At 38.6% G+C, this 22,440-nt stretch overlaps 3 protein-coding genes across 4 annotated transcripts; all 3 read right to left on the bottom strand.

Annotated features, from left to right (window-relative positions):
* Positions 1 to 478: 478 nt before the first annotated feature.
* Positions 479 to 4,000, bottom strand: LOC130411724 (alpha-2B adrenergic receptor-like). Its single transcript, XM_056736549.1, has one exon. The coding sequence runs from the start codon at positions 3,098 to 3,100 to the stop codon at positions 1,673 to 1,675; it is 1,428 nt and encodes a 475-aa protein (XP_056592527.1). The 5' UTR covers positions 3,101 to 4,000; the 3' UTR covers positions 479 to 1,672.
* A 666-nt stretch (positions 4,001 to 4,666) lies between these two features.
* Positions 4,667 to 7,582, bottom strand: LOC130411723 (hatching enzyme 1.2-like). Of its 2 annotated transcripts, XM_056736548.1 has the most exons (11): positions 7,558 to 7,582; positions 7,406 to 7,461; positions 7,244 to 7,297; positions 7,112 to 7,171; positions 6,978 to 7,024; positions 6,641 to 6,722; positions 6,319 to 6,433; positions 5,732 to 5,904; positions 5,351 to 5,432; positions 5,157 to 5,278; positions 4,667 to 4,770 (listed from the first exon to the last, which is right to left on the bottom strand). In XM_056736548.1, exons 2-11 carry the CDS (start codon positions 7,443 to 7,445, stop codon positions 4,760 to 4,762), a joined length of 786 nt encoding a protein of 261 aa, XP_056592526.1. In that variant the 5' UTR covers positions 7,446 to 7,461; positions 7,558 to 7,582; the 3' UTR covers positions 4,667 to 4,759. The 2 variants fall into 2 exon arrangements, with proteins under 2 accessions (XP_056592526.1, XP_056592525.1); XM_056736547.1 differs by having other exon boundaries at positions 7,406 to 7,570.
* Positions 7,583 to 19,083: 11,501 nt separating this feature from the next.
* LOC130411893 (alpha-2B adrenergic receptor-like) lies at positions 19,084 to 21,398 on the bottom strand. The gene is made up of 2 exons (XM_056736890.1): positions 20,924 to 21,398; positions 19,084 to 20,750 (listed from the first exon to the last, which is right to left on the bottom strand). Exon 2 carries the CDS (start codon positions 20,590 to 20,592, stop codon positions 19,192 to 19,194), a length of 1,401 nt encoding a protein of 466 aa, XP_056592868.1. The 5' UTR covers positions 20,593 to 20,750; positions 20,924 to 21,398; the 3' UTR covers positions 19,084 to 19,191.
* Between the last annotated feature and the right edge of the window lie 1,042 nt (positions 21,399 to 22,440).

Below are 22,440 nucleotides of genomic sequence, written 5' to 3'. Positions count from 1 at the left end.
AACTATATACTTTGGCACCATTGACTATAGTAGGAAAAAAAGACAATGCCCCAGAACTGTGTGCTTTCCTACATTCTTCAAAATATCTTCTTTGTGTTTAACACTATGAAGAAATGTATAAAGTAAATGTTCTACTATGGTAGTCAATGATGACCAAGAACTGTTTGGTTACAAGCATTCTTCCAAATATCTTTCTCTGTGCTCATCAGAACTTCAGAGTATATGAAGACAGAATTTTTCTTTTTGGTTGAACTGTTCCTTTAACTAAAAATACAGTAAAAGTAAGAAAATATTAAGTTACGGTTAGATAAAATGTTGTATACGGGTCGTCGTAACATGAACTGCAATCCCAGTATAATCCTGGGCAACATAATTAACAGATCATAATAAATATCTTAAAATAACCAGAATTAAGACAAAATACTGGATGACTTAAAGTACATTTATTTGTACAAACACATCTGGCATATGGCAACAATTCATTTTAATAGGACACGAAATAGAGAAAAAAAATCAAAAAGCACTTTTGTAGGTAAAGGCATGCTGGTACATTTTTCCTGTAGCTCAGTGTTAAGAGCATTGCGTTAACAATGCAAGGTTGTGGGTTCGATCCCAGGGGATTGCAAATACCTATGTAAAATGTATAGGATAAAGCAATGTAAGTTGCTTTGGATAAAAGCATCTGCCAAATGCGTAAATGTAAATGTAAATGTGTGTATATATGTACATGGCTAGTGCCAATTATCTGCTCTCTCACTCACATGCACATTGCACACACACACACCATTTAGAATTTAACTCAAAGTACACAAGTATTCCTGCGACAGCAATAAAGTAATAAAATTTAATCAAGAGGCATTAATCAGTGCATAATTCATTTATATTATTGCCCTCTCTTCTTTTTACACCACGAGGGGTTCTGACAGTCACGCTCCAGACCTAAAGTCCATTTGCCTCAATCAGAACCAGTCAAATTAAGTCATAAGAGACTAAGCAGACTTCTCTCTTGTCTGGATTTCAGGAAATCTGACGCTCATTACTGAAATCTGCAAGCAGAAAAAACAACTGAAACAGGCAGAGATAAGGCCATGCTTTTAATCCAAGCAGAGAATGTTCAAACTGTATTTTAAACCTATACATTTATACATGTCCTTTCTTCTATCCACCCATGAGATAGAAGTTCTCCTCTCGGGCTTTAAGAGCTCCCGGCGCTCCCCCAGAGATGAAGAGAAGCTTTCTGAAATCTTCTGTCATGCCGCTCTATGATCTCGCAGTGCGCCACAGCCAAAGGTGTCTCAAGAAAAGAGTCGCATTGTCTTTGAAAGTGCAACGCTAAAATACAGAGACTTTAGAGCTTCTTTGATACGATGCAAAAGGAAAATGATCAGTTAAGAAACTTCGAAAGAATCTCATAAAGATGAGAACAATCCAGAAAAGTAAAAGAATAATCAAATCTGTACATTTCCTTTGAATGTTCTGAACTCTGTCCACACCACAACCAGGCTGTATTTAAACCCAAAATCAGTTTTCAAAATCCACTTTCTAAAGTCATTACTGTTATTTACAATTTTATTTTGGATATCTGGACACAAGTGGGGATGCTTGGGCCTTCCATTTCTTTATGACACATTTTTTTGGGGGGATGACTGACACATTTTCACGTTCAGAAGAATCACTGCTCTATAGTGAAGGATTGATTTCTTAAAAAGGAAAAAACATTACACTTTTTGCACAAAATCTTTTTGAATGCTTTCCGAAAGTCCCTGTTAAAGATGGTATAGATTAACGGATTCAGGGCGCTGTTACAGTAGCCAATCCAGAAGAAGAATTTAAACAGTGGTTCGGGCACCTTACAGGCCTTCGGACAAACGGCCGTCAAGCTGTAGGTGAAAAAAAATGGAAACCAGCAGATTACGAAAACTCCAATAACAACCGCCAGAACAAAGGTGAAGCGCTTCTCTCGGTTGATCATGGCTTTTTTCCTTGTGTTTGGCGTCCCGGCGGGTGTCTGCTGGATGTTTGGAGATGCCAACTGGATCCCCTTTGATGTAGCGATTACGTTCCTGTACGTCAGGACTGGGGAAGTTTGGTGGCCGGGATCCAGCGTCCCCACATTGGAGGTCGTCCCGTTGGCATCGTGTCTCCTCTCAACCTCTTCATCTGAGCCAGAACTTGAACTGTCCTCATTGTTGTTGCCCCTTTTCTTCTTCGGGGGTTTCATCTGCTGCTGGGTTTCGACGGCGGGTAGATGCGGCTGGTATGTAACCGTTTCGGTTCTGAGAGCAGGCTGAACGGAGGACGAGGGAGCCAGAATGGAGGCATTCACAAGATTGACACCTCCCTGTGCTTTGCCGTTGTCTAGTGAGCCTCTTTGGACTGCTGCCTGTGGGATGGCACCCGCTCCATCCTTCCTGGGCTCTCCTGGAGGACATTGCGTGTGCTTCTTGGCGATCTGGTAGATGCGAACATACACCAGGATCATGATGAGGCAGGGAGCGAAGAAGGACCCGATGGAGGAGTAGAGGATGTACCACGGCTCATTATTCAGTTCACATTGTGGGCCATCCCCTCCCTCGGGCTCCTGAGTTTTGTTCATGGAGATAAGAGGGGGGAATGAGATGACAGCAGAGATGAGCCACACCACCAGAATTGCCCCTTTGATCTTGCGAGGAGTCCGCTGGGTGCCGTACAGGATCGGCTGGGAGACAGAAAGGTATCGGTCCAGGCTGATGGCACACAGGTGTATGATGGAGGAGGTACAGAAGAGCACATCGAGCGCCAAGATGATCTCGCACCAAACCGATGTGAAGTACCAGTAGTCCATGAGTTCTTTGGCTAGGGTAAACGGGATGATTAATGTGGCCACCAGAATGTCTGCTGCGGCCAGTGAGACCAGGAAAAGATTCTGCGGCCCTCGCAGAGAATGGCACGTCAGAACGGCGATGATTACCAGAATGTTTCCAAAGATGGTGAAGAGGATTACTAGCATCATGGCTGTGGCAAACGCAGCGGTGGCTTCAGGGGAATAGTGTGGAGAGCTCTGGTTGCATATTTCAATGCCGGTCTCTGAACGACACGAAACGTCTGGAATTGCAGTCATTTTCAGTCCAGGTTTCAGGTTTAACTTGTGAAAGGCTCATGCAGATTTATGACTCGATGTCAGCTAGCTTAATCCTTCCAAAAACATTCCTCGTTTCAGAAAACCACTAAAACTGTAATGAATAAAAAGGCTCTTTATGGCACAGCATGGCATTCTCCAAGTGCTTCTCAAGATAAAACAACAACAAAAGAGCACCTTACCAGAAGTCCAATCAGTATGTCCAAAGTCCAATTAAAATGGAGAAAGTTAAAAAAAAAAACGCAATTTCTATACTTCTTATACTGGTTCTGTAATAAGGTAAGAATTTGTTTAATTAAGAAAACTGCATTAAAATATTACGGAATAAGAACAACCCGTTTTACTTACATTAGGTCAGTTCAGCGCGTAATCTTGTCTCGTCTCTTATTGAGATGCACATGGGCACAGAAGCGTCAACATATATTAAATTCAATACTAGAATACAAAAACAAAATGCTGACAACGTGAAATATGTTAAAGTGTTTCAAAACAGAGTTCAAGTGATTTGATCCCCTCCAAAATGCGCTCTCACAAATGCGTAAAAAGCTTTGGCATCTCCGGATTTCTTCCACTTCAATCCAAAACTACACTTTTTCCCCCAAACACAATACCAGGACATAAGCTCCACGAAAGAAACTCAAAGATGAAAAACTTTCTTAAAGGTAAGGTCCAGTTTTCTGGAATTTGAAAGTCTATTTAAATCATTTTCAACGATAGGAAAATCCGAGGATTTTACAATATTTTACTCGATTATACATCCATTCACTGTACTGTCCAGACGGTTGTACGGTCTTGCGATTTTTGTTCCAGTTGCTTCCATGGTTTACATCAAGCCGCTTTGGATAAAGGCGTCTGCTAAATGAATAAATGTAAATGTCTCATCCTCTGCGATCTCACAACTGTGCGCATCAGTTGATAGAATGAACTGAATCTGATCTTAATCAGCGCATCTCTCAGTGTCCCTCCTCCGTGACGTCACCTGTCGGACCCTTGTGTCGCATGACGTCAGGCAGCAAATGCATCCCTCTCATCATCTCAGTTTTTTTATAACTGTCAGCCACTTAAAAGTACCAACGTTTCAACAAAGTTTAGAAGACCCATCTCTAGATCCAGAGCACCCGAGCAAGTGAAACTGTATTCCTGCAGAGATTTCACTTTGTTTTGCTTCCTGTTAAGCGTTTACTTCAAGGTTTATTCAAGCCTATGAAGTCTTCTATAGGCATATGGGATAACATTTCCGAAGCAACAAATAAAATGTATTTTATGATTATGCGCTTTATAAAAAAAACGAGGGAAAAAAAACGAAGCACATGCGACTTAATGCTAGTTGAATTATTTTATATATAATATAATTAACTTCATAAACCTCAAAAACGACTATAATGTACCATTAAGCACATAAACCATTACATTTTAGCGCTTCACATCGTTTCAGTTCTTTTAAAACATCCCCACAAAGGCAAAGAAAAATGCACAATGATCGCCACCTACTGGACAAAATGAAACGTGACAAAGTGAAGACAAACAGACGACACTATTTGCTTCCCAATTTTTTTTATTTCTCATCCTATCCTCAAACATCCTGCACCAAAAAGTATCCTATCCAAGATGATGGTTCGGTGTGTCAGTGTCACTTTTCCCTTATCTTCTCACTGAAGGGAAGAAAGAAAGTTGAGAAGTTTGTCAGAAAGTGCTCCTGCCTTGTTAAACTCCCAATGACAAGTAATGTTACACTACAATAAGAACTAATGATCAGTCAGTGGTTTCTTTTCATCAGCTGTAGACCAGGTCATAGTCGTGTGTGACAGACCGAGAATGACTTTTTAAACTACACTTTACTTAATTTGATATACAAGAAATAAATTGTGTATACCATGAAACTGAAAACATACATAATCTATATACAAAAAACTTTTTGATTCCGACTGGATTCTCTTAAATCTACAATAAATGTATATGAAATCTAATCTATAAGTGATTTTCTTGCTCATTTCTTATAAATAACAACTGAGCCACAGGATGAAGTGTATTGACATACCACATTGATACAGCTTCCGGATTTTCTGCACATCCAGCGCAGTCAACCTTGTTCTCTGGCCGATCGTCACAGTGTTGTCTTTGGACACAATTGTAGGTCCTCCATTGCTTGAGAAATAATTGCTACAAAAAAAGAACACTAATGAAACCACATCTTACCCAGCAACCATATAAACCATTTAAGAGCAACCTTACTTTCCATAATGCAAGATAGATTCCAGGTCATACTGAAGGCCAAGAGTGTTTCCATCTTTCGCCAGAAAATTTTTTTCCATCCCTGAATAAAAGTGTCATAGAACTTACAATCAAGTCCCTTATAATTACACATGTTTGGAAAGTCAGACACTTTTTCAGGATGACGTGAATGAAAATCCGTCACAGCGTCAAGCTTTAAATCAAACACTATGCTAACAATCGCAAATAAAATTTGACAATAAGCCCTTAAAGAGAACGGAATGGATAACCAGCTAAAAATAATCATCTTAGAATCGAGTAAGATCATATAACTGGAAACATTAAACCATCAATCATTTTTTATGTTTATGTTGAATTGAAGGAATTCCTCATGAGCCATACCAGATTTAATGTTTTCAGAAATTATAGTAATATATTGGTCACGATCGATTCGTGAATGCTCGTGGTACAGGCCGAGAGCATGAAGGATCTCGTGGCAGATGTTTCCAACAGAACACTTATGCCCAATCACAATACGCTGTTCACCCCCCACACAGCCAACGGAAGACGCACACCTTTAGAAAAAGAAAAGGATTGAGAAATTGTCAGATAAAACTCTGTGACAATTATAGATGAGATGTATTGAGCTGCATTGGACCTCTCTCAACACAGCAGTGCTAAGGCGAGACCCTTGAGCGAGGCACTGTTCCCCCCAACTGCTCCCCGGGCGCTGCAGGATGGGCTGCTCACTGATCTGGGTGTTTGTGTGTTACTCAGTTCGGTGTGTGAGCACTTGGATGGGTTTAATGCGGAGCCCAAATTCAGAGTATGGAACGCCATACATGGCCTCACATCACAAGTCAATGAAAACAATAGCAAAAATATAATATATCTAAAACTTTGCGGACTCAAAAAAAAAAAAAAGTAATAAGCTCCTTTGGTTAAATACATGAAAGTCTATTATAGTGTAGGCCGAGATTATAACTTACCCTTCACCGTAAGAGAAGTACATGTAGTCTGTTTCATATGTATGCTGATGAAACGTGATGCACGTCTTGTCACTGATCATTGCTAAAGCATCAGTTATGTCTTGAATCCGGTCCTCTGACACCACACATACGCACACAGTAAACACACAAACCCTTTTTTAATAAAGTGCATTGACATGTGAAAAAAAACATTCGGGTCAGAACATGAAATGTATAGAGAGACACTCTAGATTCAGGATGAATATCTGCATTGAAACACAACAAGAGAAAGACATTCAACGCCAAAATTACATCAAACGTTCAAAAAAAAAAAAAAACTCACCAAGATCTAAATCGATTTCATACGGCACTTCCACATTCTGACCCATTTTTTGCCACAGTGTACTCACTGCATTTCTGTCACGCTAAAGAAAATACATTCATCTTTTAAAAGCAGCAGAATAAAAGTGGACAGCTTGTGGAGTAGTTAGGCACCAGTGTTTTACAGATTTGCTAGAATATTAATACAGAGCCCTGGTTTAGGGACCAGCTTAAACCAGCTACCAAGCTTCAAAACATACCTAACCAGAATAAACTTTTTTCAACAGGGTGTTATAGGCTATCAAGTCAGATGAAGAATGTGAGATTATTACAAATATAAAAACACAATTTGAGCTCACAGGCATCAGGATATCCCCCTCCTGAACAGCATCATCTTCCACATCCGCTGTGGAATAAAAAGGCAAATACAAAATTGACTAAATGCATTTATGGGTTGATATGATATAAAACTAGAAGATTATTTATGATTTACCCAGCGCTACTTCACCATTTGTTGGCAATGGACGTTTTTCACTCAGCGAGTTAATGTATCCTGAGAATAACACACAATCTCTATCAAGCTGTTGCACAATATTGCAGTTTGTCAATAAAAGACTTAATTTACCTTCATCATACTGGATTTCAGAGGTCTTCTGTTTTTCCAAAGGTCCCCCCCACACTACATAAATATATAAAAACAATACATCTTAAATCCTGCAACGGAATCTATTCATTAAAACACTATTTAAGTGTGTAAATGGGACTCTTCATGGTTATTGTAACCTACCTTGACAAACACATCCCACCAATAAAAGGAACAAAAGCATTTTAAAATGTCAACAACTTTGGGAAAATAGGGAAAGATAGATGTAAAATGAATCCACGATGAAGGTGAGCGTCTTTATAAACACGTTCTCTATATGCACATTAATCACACACCTGGAACCCTTGATTGGCGTTTCAGCTCATTCACAGCGCCGGAACCAATTCTCGGACGGAACCACAAAAGCAGTGACGAAGTTTTGTTTCACACCGGAGTCTATTACTTGTGTGAAAGGTGTTCATTACCGGAAGATAAGGGGGATAACGTACATTTGTATACAATTTCTCATTTCTAACTATGAGATAACAGTATTCACCAACAAAATATATAACACTACGTTTTACAACGAATTTATATGTAATATCTAATTATATAGTGAAGTCAGATTAATTTTTATAGCGCTTTATTAGTATTGTATCAAAGCAGAACTCCCTGAACTCTCTGTAAGTCGCCTTGGATAAAAGACTTACATTTCATTGTATTAAATATTTTGTCTCTGACTATATGGTTTAGCCTTTAGTATACTTATAACATTAAATATATATATTGTCTAATATGATGTAATATGTTACAGGTATATTGTAAATCATACTATAGCTAAGTAATAAACTGTTGTTTTTGATTACATTGTGCAATTTTTAGTATTTAAATATTACAATCATACAGTATACTATTACTGTAAAACAAACATATCTATGGTATATTGATTGCACATTTGAAACAAACTCATAATGCACTTGTAATGTACTTTTAACACACTTTAATTTCACTAATCAAGCACATAATTCATTTGTATATAAAGGTATATGCTTAAAATTTGCTAAACATACTTGAAGTGGTTCCACTTAAGCACATGAAAGTACACTAAATACACTTGAAATTGTGCTTAAAATTAAACTTAAATATATTTAGTACAAAATCAGTATTCCCAAAATAGCACTCTTTAAGTTAACTAATCATTAACATACTTAAAGTATAGTGATCATTAGTCTGATTATAAGTACACTTTAGTATACCAAAACTAAATATACTTGGCATATAATTTTTTAGTGTGTGCATTCCCCTGGGATCTAACCCAAGACTTTGGCATTGCTAGTGGCACTTTCTAACCAGTGAGTCACAGGAAAGCTGTTGTTTGTGATTCACTTCATTTTCCTCCAGTTAAGGCTTAGAAATAACGGTGAAGAAAAAAATCGATTTCCACATAGACTATCTATTTATATGAATAGAATGTGTATTTTCTGGTGGTATGTAATGATTGTATAACATGACTATGTAACAAACGTGTTTTGGCATTCTTGTTTATATTATTCCTCTTGATAGTGTAAACGCGCCACTTGCGCATCCAGTGTGCATGTACCAAAAACGTGTGAACTATACAAGTCTTATTGTTAGTTGCTGGAATTTGTAATGCACCGAAACAGCAAGAGGCTTTGCGTGATCCTCCTTATGACCAAAAGTTTGAGAACTTTGATATAAATGACCATACTGCCAGACAGTTAGTGTATCCTGTTGAGACATTTGGGCATTAGATTGCGGGTTCGCACTCATTTCACAATGAAATAAAATGCATCTAGTTTGTAATTTGATCCTATTGAGACCTACTAAATGCAACCTCAACTATTTCTAAACTGCTTATTTAATGAAGAACGCCGCTATCTCACATAAAGCTGTTCCTGTATAGAGTGAATCATTCATTGTCGAGCGATCGATGTCCATTAATTCAGCACCACCGCCATGGACAGCACCTGTTAACTTGGCACGTATAGGAACCTCCTATGGTATAGTTCGGGAAACACGTGTAGAAATGTATACCTGTAAGATATACGAGTTTTCGTAGCACGCTAAGAGAAAACGTTATCGGGAAACGAAGAGATTTAACCTCATTCATGCAACATTCATAAATATATGTGTAAATTCCGAGTAATTTACGCGTAAAACGGACCTTCCCGAAAACTCTCCTCCGGTTTCACCATTACTTCGCACACGTCGGATTTGATCAAATGTGTGTGTTAATGAATTCCAATGCACGCTCATTGACAATTGGCATAATCCCCGCCTATGAATTACAGCTACGCAAATTACGTATCTAGGAATGCTGGATTCCTCCGGACATCATTCTCTGGTTTGGCAACAATATTTTGCATAAATGCATAAGAGACTCATAGGCTTTATGCTTACTAATAAATGCATCAATTAAACTGTGTCCACCAAAGCGTTTTAGCAATCTAAAATAATAATACATGGTGTTCTTCGGATCACGACCAGCTGGTGGCGCCTGAGAACGCTTTGGAGGCACTGCGCGTTATTCCGGAGATGCGTTGGTTGCTGTGATTTAGAATATCCGCAACAGTTAGGCAAATTTTGAGGTAGTTTAGTTAGTTTACCACTAAATATGAAAGTGCAGTAACCATTAATATTAACTTCTCCATTGTTGTGTGTGATGGTTGGTCAATGTGTTTTTCCTGGCGTTCACCACTGTGATTGGACGGCTGTGTCAAAAAGGACAGTGACGTCTGGGTTTTAGACAAAGTAAAAAAATATAAAAGACAGTGCAAACGAATATCTTTATGATACATAGTGCATCAAAATGCATTGTCATCAGTTTGTCTAAACGAAAACAGAACGTTACGTGCGGTTTTACGCACCATCACCATATTATGAAGCTTTATATGAGCATTAACATTATTCATCTTAAGGATATGCATGTTATTATGTAAGGGAATAGGACATAAGAAAATAAACCAAAGTTTTATTTGAGTAGAAGTATAGTTTCACGTTTGGCAGAATGATTGGGCTGCCATTTTTATTAATATGATTTAACGATATTATGGATAACAAGTTTTATACAGTGTAAGTGATATACTATGGTTGCTGTAAGTGTGATTTATAGCATGGTAGTGAATGATTGATTTGACAATACCTGGGTATGAGATCACGACATTTATGGTAACAGTTAATGCTACACCCAGCACCACAATACAGGTATTAAGGAAAAATGATCTTTACCAGAGATTTGCATTTGTTATGACCCTAAAACATGCCCATAACAAATGTTATTTTCTTAAACAACTGTTACATCAGGTTGTATTACTAACCATAATATTAATAACAATAAATACTGTTTTGCTGTGTACTTGCTTTACTATTATCTTCATCCAGAAGTACTCAAAATGACAAGGTGGGCCCGTGCTAACAACATTCACAAACACAAGCCGGCAGATGCCACACCGTGGAAACAGTTCAAGGCAAGTGGGAATACAGAACGACCAGGTTCAAGCGCTGGTGGCCGAGCCAATACACATGACAGAGCCTCAAAAGCTCCGCTGCACATCCAGAAGGGACAAGGCATAAAGAAACCCAACAAACAAACAAGAACATGAAACTGAAGATGTGAATGGGTTTCTGGAGTATCTAAAGCAGACGGGTCAGACTCTTCACAGGGGGCCACCTGGAAAGTACGATGACCTGAGGGAAGATATATTTACATTTAATTTGTCGAAAAAACCTGTCAAAATGATTTGCCGCATCTAGATTACCGAGTGATATGTGCTTTGAGGGGTAGTTCTGGTAATAACGCACCTGCAAATGTTGCGACTTGCCAATCAGAATGAAGCATTCCAACGAGCCGTGTAATAAATAGAAATAACATCATATTAACATCATAAAGTCCAAAAGAGGAGGAAAAAGTGCAACACTGCTCTACAGAAAAACCTCCCAAAACTAGTTGACCATTCTAATGCTTGACACCCAGTGACCTCACGATTAATGTCATAAAGCATTCGAAAGACAAACCCCATGAGAACTTCCTGTACATCAGTGATTCTATCTCTACCACATGCAGGATGCAGAACAGAAGCATGCATTATCAGCAGCAATCATTTACAGCTCAACTTCCAGCCGCTTTTTAACAAACCACATATTAATGTACAGAAAGTGTTTACTAAACGGAGAACATAGACCTTTCACTGAACATAAGTGATGCATTTGAAGTAAACTCAGACGCATGGCATGCTTTAAATAACAGCTCTTATAAGGCATCCAGAGCGCATCTTAAACTCTGTCCAGCTGCTCTGATGGGTCTGTAAACACTGACTACAGAAACTGTGATTGCGGAGTACATTCATTTAAACAAGCTCTCTAATGAACTCTCAGCGTGAAGATGCTTACAGCTCTTAACTGATAACACATTGGACTAAAAGTGTATAATGTGTTTATCGTCATTAAAAAAAATGCATAATAGTGCACAGAAAAAGGATAAACACAAACTAGATCTTATACTTTTTTGAAAAAATAATGCACAACTTGTCATGCCACAGGGTTTTGTGGGTGGTTTCCAGGACTGTTTCTGAGGTGTTCATAGAGGTTGCATTGAGATAAAATCACGGATGCCATATTAGCGGTTAGATAAGATAAGATGCAAAAATAAATGGTAAGTTCAAAAGCTCAGAGCACAGTTCAGAAAGCAGTTTGGGGAAACTTATCAATAAAAATGTAACAATAAAAAGCTACTTAAATGTCAAAAATTGACCAAGGCGGATTCCTGGCCCTATAACCACCTAATGCTAGACTATCAATATAACAAGATAAAGACAGCCATAATATCTAACCATATTTAATAATGAGTTCAGCTGTCAGAGCCAAAAGTCAGGTGTGAATTCTGATTAAACATTGCAAGCAACTTATATAAAAACTATTGTTAGGCAAGTAAACGGTTTTGGCACTTTTTTGTGCATATAAATATGCAACTGCACATTGAACTAAGTTAGTGAAAAGGACTTAAAGGGACAGTTAGAGGTCCTTGGTTTAAGTAAGCAGAACTTTCTTACCAATCTTAGCAAGTGCGACTTAAATAGTTAATTTATCCGTTTTATGAAATTAAGTAGACAGAACTAAAATAGCTACATTTACATTTTACATTTACATTTTAACTACACCAAAATTGCATTTTTAAGTTAACTAAACTAAATTATTTCAGTTTTTTATTTTACACATTTCTTAGTCTTAATATGCATAAATCATACACCCTGACTTATGCGACCCAAAATGAGCAAGAAGAGACTGATCTCAGAACTGGCATTAGCACAGTTCCTGCTCACTCATTACATAACACATGTTGCAGGTCAAATGTAGCTTCACAGAGCCTAATAACTTGCACCCCTCTGCTGAACAATGGTCACCTCAAAACTGAAAAATATGTCAAACTCTTCTAAATACAGTTGAAAGAAAAAGTATGTGAACCCTTTGGGCTTACTTGGATTTCTTCATAAATTGGTCATAAAATGTGTTCTGATCTTCATCTAAGTCACAACAATAGAGAAACACAGTCTGCTTAAACTAATACCGCACAAACATTATACGTTTTCATGTTTTTATTGAACACAACATGTAAACATTCATAGTGCAGGGTGGAAAAAGTATGTGAACCTTTGGGTTTAATAACTGGTTGACCCTCCTTTGGCAGCAATAACCTCAACCAAACGTTTCCTATAGTTGCAGATCAGACCTGCACAACGGTCAGGAGAAATTTTGGACCATTCCTCTTTACAAAAGTGTTTCAGTTCAGTTTGCTTTGGGTCGCTGTCCTGTTGCATCGTCCATCCTCTGTTAAGCTTCAGTTGGCGGACAGATGGTCTTAAGTTTTCCTGCAAAATGTCTTGATAAACTTTGGAATTCATTTTTCCATCGATGACAGTAATCCGTCCAATGCCTGAGGCAGCAAAGCAGCCCCAAACCATGATGCCCCCTCCACCATATTTCACAGTTGGGATGAGGTTTTGATGTCGGTGTGTTGTGCCTTTTGTTCTCCACACATAGCGTTGTGTGTTCTTTCCAAACAACTCAATTTTGGTTTCATCTGTCCACAGAATGTTTTGCCAGTAGTGCTGTGGAACATCCAGGTGCTCTTTTGCAAACTTCAAACGTGCTGCAATGTTTTTTTTGGACAGCAGTGGCTTCCTCCGTGGTGTCCTCCCATGAAGTCCATTCTTGTTTAATGTTTTCCTTATTGTAGATTTGTCAACAAAAATGTAAGCATGTGCCAGAGATTTCTGTAAGTATTTAGCTGACACTCTAAGATTCTTCTTCACCTCATTGAGCACGACCACGCCTAGGGAGTGTAGCAACAGTGCTGAACTTTCTCCATTTATAGACAATCTGTCTTACTGTGGACACATGGACATCAAGGCTTTTAGATATACTTTTGTAGCCCTTTCCAGCTTTATGTAAGTCAACAATTCTTGATCGTAGGTCTTCTGAGAGCTCTTTTGTGCGAGGCATGGTTCACATCAGACAACGCTTCTTCAGAACAGCAAACTCAAAACTGGTGTGTGTTTTTTATTGGACAGGCCAGCTTTAATCAACACATCCAATCTCATCACATTGATTGGACCCCAGGTTGGCTGACTCCTGGCTCCATTAGCTCTTGGAGAAGTCATTAGCCTAGGGTTTCACATACTTTTTCCACCCTGCACTATGAATGTTTACATGTTGTGTTCAATAAAAACATGAAAACGTATAATGTTTGTGCGGTATTAGTTTAAGCAGACTGTGTTTCTCTATTGCGTAAACCTCTTGAAAGTAATTTAATAAACGTTAAACAAATCAAACATGAACAAAATACAGATAATCAGCTGTTACGACTCGGATTGCTTAATATTAGATCTCTCTCAAATAAAGCACTTTTTGTTAACGATTTGATAACCGATCATAAAATAGACATGCTTTGTTTGACAGAAACATGGCTAAAGCCAGATGATTTTATTACTCTAAATGAATCCGTTCCCCATGATTATTACTATAAACACGAGCCTCGTCTAAAAGGTAGAGGGGGAGGTGTCGCTGCACTTTACAAGAATTCTTTTATTAACTCTCAGAAGTCTAATTTTAAGTACAGTTCTTTCGAAGTCATGGTACTTCACGTATCGACACCTAATACTAAGGACAAAACATTTTTAAAATTTATTCTAGCTATTGTATATAGGCCTCCAGGGCACCACACAGATTTTATTAAAGATTTTGGTGGGTTCTTATCAGAACTAGTACTGGCCGCAGATAGAGTCCTTGTCGTCGGTGACTTTAATATCCATGTAGACAATGATACAGATGCCTTGGGACTGGCTTTCAAAGACACTCTTAACTCCATGGGCGTTAGTCAACATGTGTCAGGACCCACTCACCTTCGTAATCATACTTTAGATTTAATACTTTCTTATGGTATAAATGTGGACGATGTTAAAATCGTTCAGCAGAGTGAAGATATTTCGGATCATTATCTGATATTATGTTTGCTTCAATGGCCTACGGCTGCAAATCAAACTTCTTGTTACAAATATGGTAGAACGATTACTTCAACTACCAAAGATGCGTTTCTCGATAATCTGCCTGAATTGTCTAAAATATCCAGCATGAGTAATAACGTTGACGATTTTGACACTACTATTGAAAATTTTAACTCTACTTTCTCGGAAATATTAGACACAGTTGCTCCTCTGCGTTTAAAGAAAATTAAAAATAGCCGCCCAACACCGTGGTATAATGAACACACTCAGACTCTAAAAAAAGCATCCCGTAAAATGGAGCGCAACTTTAAGAAAACGAATTTAGAGGTATTTCGTATAGCATGGAAGGATAGTACTCGAAATTACAGGAATGCAATAAAAACGTCTAGATCCGCCTACTTTTCAACACTAATAGAGGAAAACCATCACAACCCTAGGTTCTTATTTAACACCGTGGCTAAATTAACAAAAAATAAGTCGTCATCGACGTCAGATTCTGATTATCAGCATAACAGTGATGAATTTATGAACTACTTCACAAGTAAAATCCAAGATATAAGAGAAAAAATTATAACAATGCAACCTGTAGTGAAATCCGCTGAACAAACTAACTACAGCACCCCTAAGGAGAAATTGCAATTATTTTCTACAGTAGATCACGATGAACTGTCTAAAATCATTAAATCATCTAAATCATCAACATGCATGCTAGACCCTATACCTACAAAACTACTGAAAGAAATGCTCCCCGAAATTATAGATCCTCTTCTTAGTATTATTAACTCATCTCTGACATTAGGACATGTGCCTAAAGCATTTAAGGTGGCTGTTATAAGGCCTCTTTTAAAAAAACCCAAACTCGACCCTAAAGAACTAGGGAATTACAGGCCTATATCGAATTTACCTTTTATATCTAAAGTTCTGGAAAAAGTAGTTTCAACTCAATTATGCTCCTTCCTCCAAGGGAATGACATTAATGATGAATTCCAGTCTGGATTTCGAGCATGTCACAGTACAGAGACTGCTTTGATCAGAGTTACAAATGATCTGCTTTTAGCGTCTGACTGTGGCTGTATTTCGTTATTGGTGCTGCTAGACCTCAGTGCTGCATTTGACACCATTGACCACAGCATACTTCTACATAGACTCGAAAATTACGTTGGCATTAACGGAATAGCATTGAAATGGTTTAAGTCTTATTTATCCGACCGTTTTCAATTTGTAGCAATAAACAATGAGGTGTCCCGCAAATCACAAGTCCAGTACGGTGTACCACAGGGCTCAGTCTTGGGACCCCTGCTCTTCGCATTATACATGCTACCTCTAGGAGATATAATAAAGCGACACGGAATTAGCTTTCACTGTTATGCTGATGATACTCAACTTTATATTTCCTCGATGCCTCATGAAACCCAGCAGTTTCATCGAATAAAGGATTGCATAGCTGACTTAAAAATGTGGATGAGTAACAATTTTTTACTACTAAACTCGGACAAAACAGAAGTGTTACTTACTGGACCGAAAACTGTTATGCGTAACAACCAAGAATACCGCTTAACGATTGACGGATGCTCCATAAAATCCTCGTCATCAGCTAAGAATCTTGGCGTTGTATTCGACAGTACTCTCTCATTTGAAAGCCATGTCGCAAACACCTGTAAAATTGCATTTTTCCATCTTAAGAATATATCTAAATTACGTCATATGCTGTCACTGTCAGATGCAGAGAAATTAATTAATGCATTCATGACATCAAGACTAGATTACTGTAATGCACTTCTAGGTGGTTGCCCTGCGGGCCTATTACAAAAACTGCAACTGGTTCAAAACGCGGCAGCTCGAGTTCTTACACGTACAAAAAAGTATGAGCATATAACCCCGGTTCTGTCAACCTTGCACTGGTTACCTATAAAGCATCGCATTAACTTTAAGATCTTGCTTATTACCTATAAAGCCCTACATGGTCTAGCGCCGCAGTATTTGAATGAACTTCTATTGTATTACAGACCACCACGTACATTACGCTCTAAGGGGTCCTGTCAGTTGGTAATACCTAGAATTTCAAAATCAAGTGCAGGTGGTAGATCCTTTTCTTATCTAGCGCCTAAACTTTGGAATATTCTTCCCTGCACGGTCCGGGAGGCAGACACACTCTGTCAGTTTAAATCTAGACTAAAGACTCATCTTTTTAATCTTGCATACACTACACCTCCATAATATTAATCCTCAGAGGATTTAGGCTGCATTATTTAGATCAACCGGAACCAGGAACACATCCAACAACAAATGATGTACTTGTTGCATCAAAGAGTGCAGAACAGTACTCTACTCTCAGCCAGTCTTGTCTCTTTGTTCCAAGGTTACCGCAGGATGCAGTTCATGCCCAGACCTGATGGCAGAGCTGAGAATGGGAAGCGGTGACCTGACAAGTGCTAAGAGGATAGAGCTGGATAAAGGACGCGACAACTTTGTTTTTTTCTACAACATTTCAAATGCTATTAGATTGTTAATGATAATCTTTAATTTTTATATTTTTATTAAGCCTTGTTGTGCAAGCACTGATGAGCTTGTGCAGAGGCAGCAGCTTTTGCCAGAGGGGAACTGGAATCCCCTGGTTGGGCCTGGGTTCCCCTGAGGTTTTTTTTCTCGATGGGAGTTTTGGGTTCCTCACCACCGTTTGCATATTGTTTTGCACTATCTGCCTGGCCGGGGGGGCTGCTTTAGAATTCATACTTGTATTAAATGTGTCTCATGTACAGCTGCTTTGTAACAATGAAAATTGTAAAAAGCGCTATATAAATAAAGTTGAGTTGAGTTGAGTTGAGTATTGTTGAATTGCCTTGTTTAAATTAAGTAATTGAACAAGCAGTAAATTAATTTTTAAGTTTTAGCAAAAACTTAATCAAAACTTAAACAAAAATAATCATTATACTTTTCTCAAAAATAAAAAGGTGTTTCAGGAACTTAAAATATTTAAGTAAGAAGAGCTTTTTTTTTACAAAATTAACTTTACATTACTTAATCTGTTTGATTATTTTGAACATTTGGGTTTACAGTGTAATTTCTTTGTTCTGATGAACACACAGAAATATATTTAGAAGAATGTGTGTAACCAAACAGTATACTTTGGAACCATTGACTATAGTAGGAAAAATGACAATGCCCCAGAACTGTTTGCTTTCCTACATTCTTCAAAATATCTTCTTTGTGTTCAACAGAACTTCAGAGTAAATGAAGACAGAACTTTTATTTTTGGTTGAACTGTTCCTTTAACTAAAACTACAGTAAAAGTAATAAAATATTAAGTTACGGTTAAATAAAATGACGTATACATTTTGGGTCGTCGTAACATGAACTGCAATCCCAGTATAATCCTGGGCAACATAATTGACAGATCATAATAAATATCTTAAAATAACCAGAATAAAGACAAAATACTGGATGACTTTAAGTACATTTATTTGCACAAACACATCTGGCATATGGCAACAATTCATTTTAATAGGACACGAAATAGAGAAAAAAAATCAAAAAAGCAGTTTTGTAGGTAAAGACATGCTGGTACATGCCTAGTGCCAATTATCTGCTCTCTCTCTCTCTCTCTTTCTCGCTCTCTCTCTCACACAATCACAATCACATTGCACACACACACACACACACACACACACACACCATTTAGAATTTAACTCAAAGTACACAAGTATTCCTGCGACAGCAATAAAGTAATAAAATTTAATCAAGAGGCATTAATCAGTGCATAATTCATTTATATTATTGCCCTCTCTTCTTTTTACACCACGAGGGTTTCTGACAGTCACGCTCCAGACCTAAAGTCCATTTGCCTCAATCAGAACCAGTCAAATTAAGTCATAAGAGACTAAGCAGACTTCTCTCTTGTCTGGATTTCAGGAAATCTGATGCTCATTACTGAAATCTGCAAGCAGAAAAAACAACTGAAACAGGCAGAGATAAGGCCATGCTTTTAATCCAAGCAGAGAATGTTCAAACTGTATTTTAAACCTATACATTTATACATGTCCTTTCTTCTATCCACCCATGAGATAGAAAGTGCAACACTAAAATCCAGAGAGTCTTTTGAGCTTCTTTGATACGATACAAAAGGAAAATAATCAGTTAAGAAACTTTGAAAGTATCTCATAAAGATGAGAACAGTCCAGAAAAGTAAAAGAATAATCAAATCTGTACATTTCCTGTGAATGTTCTAACCCAAAATCAGTTTTCAAAACCCAATTTCTTAAGCCATAATTGTTAATTAGACTTAATAGTACTACAGCATTTGTTGTGATTTTAGATGTCTGGGCACAAGACAGTAAGGATATTAATATGGGATAGTGGGGATGCTTGAATATCATACATTTTTCCCATCGTAAAAAAACATAGTAGGCCTTTCATTTCTTTATGACACATTTTTTGGGGGGGATGAGTGACACATTTTCACGTTCAGAAGAATCACTGCTCTATAGAGAAGGATTGATTTTCTAAAGACAAAAAAACATTACACTTTTTGCACAAAATCTTTTTGAATGCTTTCCGAAAGTCCCTGTTAAAGATGGTATAGATGAGCGGATTCAACGCGCTGTTACAGTAGCCAATCCAGAAGAAGAATTTAAAAAGTGGTTCGGGCACTTTACAGGCCTCCGGACAAACGGCCGTCAAGCTGTAGGTGAAAAAAAATGGAAACCAGCAGATGACGAAAACTCCAATAACAACCGCCAGAACAAAGGTGAAGCGCTTCTCTTGGCTGATCATGGCTTTTTTCCTTGTGTTTGGCCTCCCGGCGGGTGTCTGCTGGTTGTTTGGAAATGCCAACTGGATCCCCTTTGATGTAGCAATTACGTTCAGGATGGGGGAAGTTTGGTGGCCGGGATCCAGCGTCCCCACATTGGAGGTCGTCCCGTTGGCATCGTGTCTCCTCTCAACCTCTTCATCTGAGCCAGAACTTGAACTGTCCTCATTGTTGTTGCCCCTTTTCTTCTTCGGGGGTTTCATCTGCTGCTGGGTTTCGACGGCGGGTAGATGCGGCTGGTATGTAACCGTTTCGGTTCTGAGAGCAGGCTGAACGGAGGACGAGGGAGCCAGAATGGAGGCATTCACAAGATTGACACCTCCCTGTGCTTTGCCGTTGTCTAGTGAGCCTCTTTGGACTGCTGCCTGTGGGATGGCACCCGCTCCATCCTTCCTGGGCTCTCCTGGAGGACATCGCATGTGCTTCTTGCCAATCTGGTAGATGCGAATGTACACCAGGATCATGATGAGGCAGGGAGCGAAGAAGGACCCGATGGAGGAGTAGAGGATGTACCACCGCTTTTCATTCAGTTCACATTTACATTTGATGACATTGTTCATGAAGATAAGAGGGGGGAATGAGATGAGAGCAGAGATGAGCCACACCACCAGAATTGCCCCTTTGATCTTGCGAGGAGTCCGCTGGGTGCCGTACAGGATCGGCCGGGAGACAGAAAGGTATCGGTCCAGGCTGATGGCACACAGGTGTATGATGGAGGAGGTACAGAAGAGCACATCGAGCGCCAAGATGATCTCGCACCAAACCGATGTGAAGTACCAGTAGTCCATGAGTTCATTAGCTAGGGTAAACGGGATGATTAATGTGGCCACCAGAATGTCTGCTGCGGCCAGTGAGACCAGGAAAAGATTCTGCGGCCCTCGCAGAGAATGGCACGTCGGAACGGCGATGATTACCAGAATGTTTCCAAAGATGGTGAAGAGGATTACGAGCATCATGGCTGTGGCAAACGCAGCGGTGGCTTCAGGGGAATAGTGTGGAGAGCTCTGGTTGCATGTTTTTATGCCGGTCTCTGACCGAGACGAAATGTCTGGAATTGCAGTCATTTTCAGTCCAGGTTTCAGGCTTAACTTGTGTAAGGCAGATAAAAGGCTTACGACTCAATGTCAGCTATCTTCCTGCCAAAAACATTCCCTGTTTCAGAAAATCACCAAACTGTAAAAAGGCTCTTTATGGCACAGCAAGGCATTCTCCGAGTGCTCTCCTTCTCAAGAAAAAAACAACACAAGAGAATCTCACCAGAAGTCCAGTATGTCCAAAATCCAATAAAAATAGAAAAAGTTTCCCCAAAAAAATTCTGTAGTAGGGAAGAATTCACTTTAATTAAGAAAAACTTCCTTTAAATATTACGGAATAAGAACAACCCGTTTTACTTACAGTAGGTCAGTTCAAAAAGCGCGTAATCTTGTCTCCTGTCTTATTGAGATGCGGGCACAGAAAAACGAGGTTCTCACGATATTTTACATGGTTATGTCCACGTAATTTCCATACAGTTGTACTGTCTTGTTTTTTGTTGTTGTTCCAATTGCTTACATAGTTTACCTCAATTGTAAATCGCTTTGGATTAAAGCGTCTGCTAAATGAATAAATGTAAATGTCTCATCCGATCTCACAACTGTCGACTGATGACTGCGCATCAGTACATAGAATGAACTGAATCTGTTCTAAATCTACGCAACTCAAGGGGTTTCCTTTAGTTTTGCTTTCTGTTAGTGTCTAGGCTACTTTATCAATGTCTATTCAAACCTAAGTCTTATAGAGACATATTATGGCATACTGTTTCTGAAGCAACAAATAAAATGAATTTTATAATGTATGGGCTATTCCAAAAAATAATGCTACTGAAGAGTGATGTTGAATTATTATATATATTATAAAAAACACTTTATGAACATCAACGACTACAACAATGTACTTTCAAGCACATTTAACTTTATAGATAATACATTTCATTCACTGGTGTAGTCGGGGCCATCTGTCTTTTAATACAAGCTTTCATTAATGACACGCGTTCGAAGGAAACAAAGCACTTCAGAAGCCCTATACTGTTTAAAATCGCACAAGCTCAATCCTTACTTTTCTCTGTCTCTTCATTCCCATTGCAGTCGTTTAAACCTCCTCGTTACGTTTATTCTACGTTTAAATAATGTAGTCTGTTTCTTACCACAACGTTAACTTCATACATTTATTCATTAATCTTCCCCTTAAATGATGAACACGTATTGACACGGAGATGGCAGTGATGACAAACTTTCTTTATACTGTAAAATCTTGCATACAGACGTGCTCACTTTTGTTAGTAGCCTCCACAAAAAACGAAGAATGTACAATTATCTCAGAAATAACTTTAAAAACTGATAGAAGTTATTGACATCCACCATTGTTTATTCCATATTTAATAGAAATCCGAATTTGCTTTTTTATTTAACATAATATTGTAAATAATAAAATAAATGAAAACGTCATGGAAAAAATTATGGGAGCCCTAATATTCAATAGATGCGATCACTGTAAGCAAAGGTTTTCTGTAGCTCTTAATGAGACTTCTGCACCTGTTCACAGGTAGTTTGGCCCACTCTTCCTCAGTAAACTGCTCCAGCGGTCTCAGGTGTGATGGGTCCTTCTCCAGACTGCAAGTTTCATCTCTTTCCACAGATGTTCCACAGGATTCAGAATAGTCACATGCTTTGTTCTACAATCTTGGGGGATTTTAGCTGTGTGATTTGGGTCCTTATCCTGTTGGAGGACCCATGACCTGCGACTGAGACAGTACGTTTGGCTCCAGAATGCCTTGATAGTCTTGAGATTTCATTGAGCCCTGCACCCTCTCAAGATGCAGCAAAGCAGCCTCAAAACATAACCCAGCCTCCTCTATGTGTCACTGTAGGTGTGGT

Source organism: Triplophysa dalaica, chromosome 22 (assembly GCF_015846415.1).
Source record: "Triplophysa dalaica isolate WHDGS20190420 chromosome 22, ASM1584641v1, whole genome shotgun sequence".
Classification (NCBI taxonomy): Eukaryota; Metazoa; Chordata; class Actinopteri; order Cypriniformes; family Nemacheilidae; genus Triplophysa; species Triplophysa dalaica.
The sequence above is the reverse complement of the archived record's forward strand: the minus strand, read 5'-3'. Positions and strand labels throughout refer to the sequence as shown.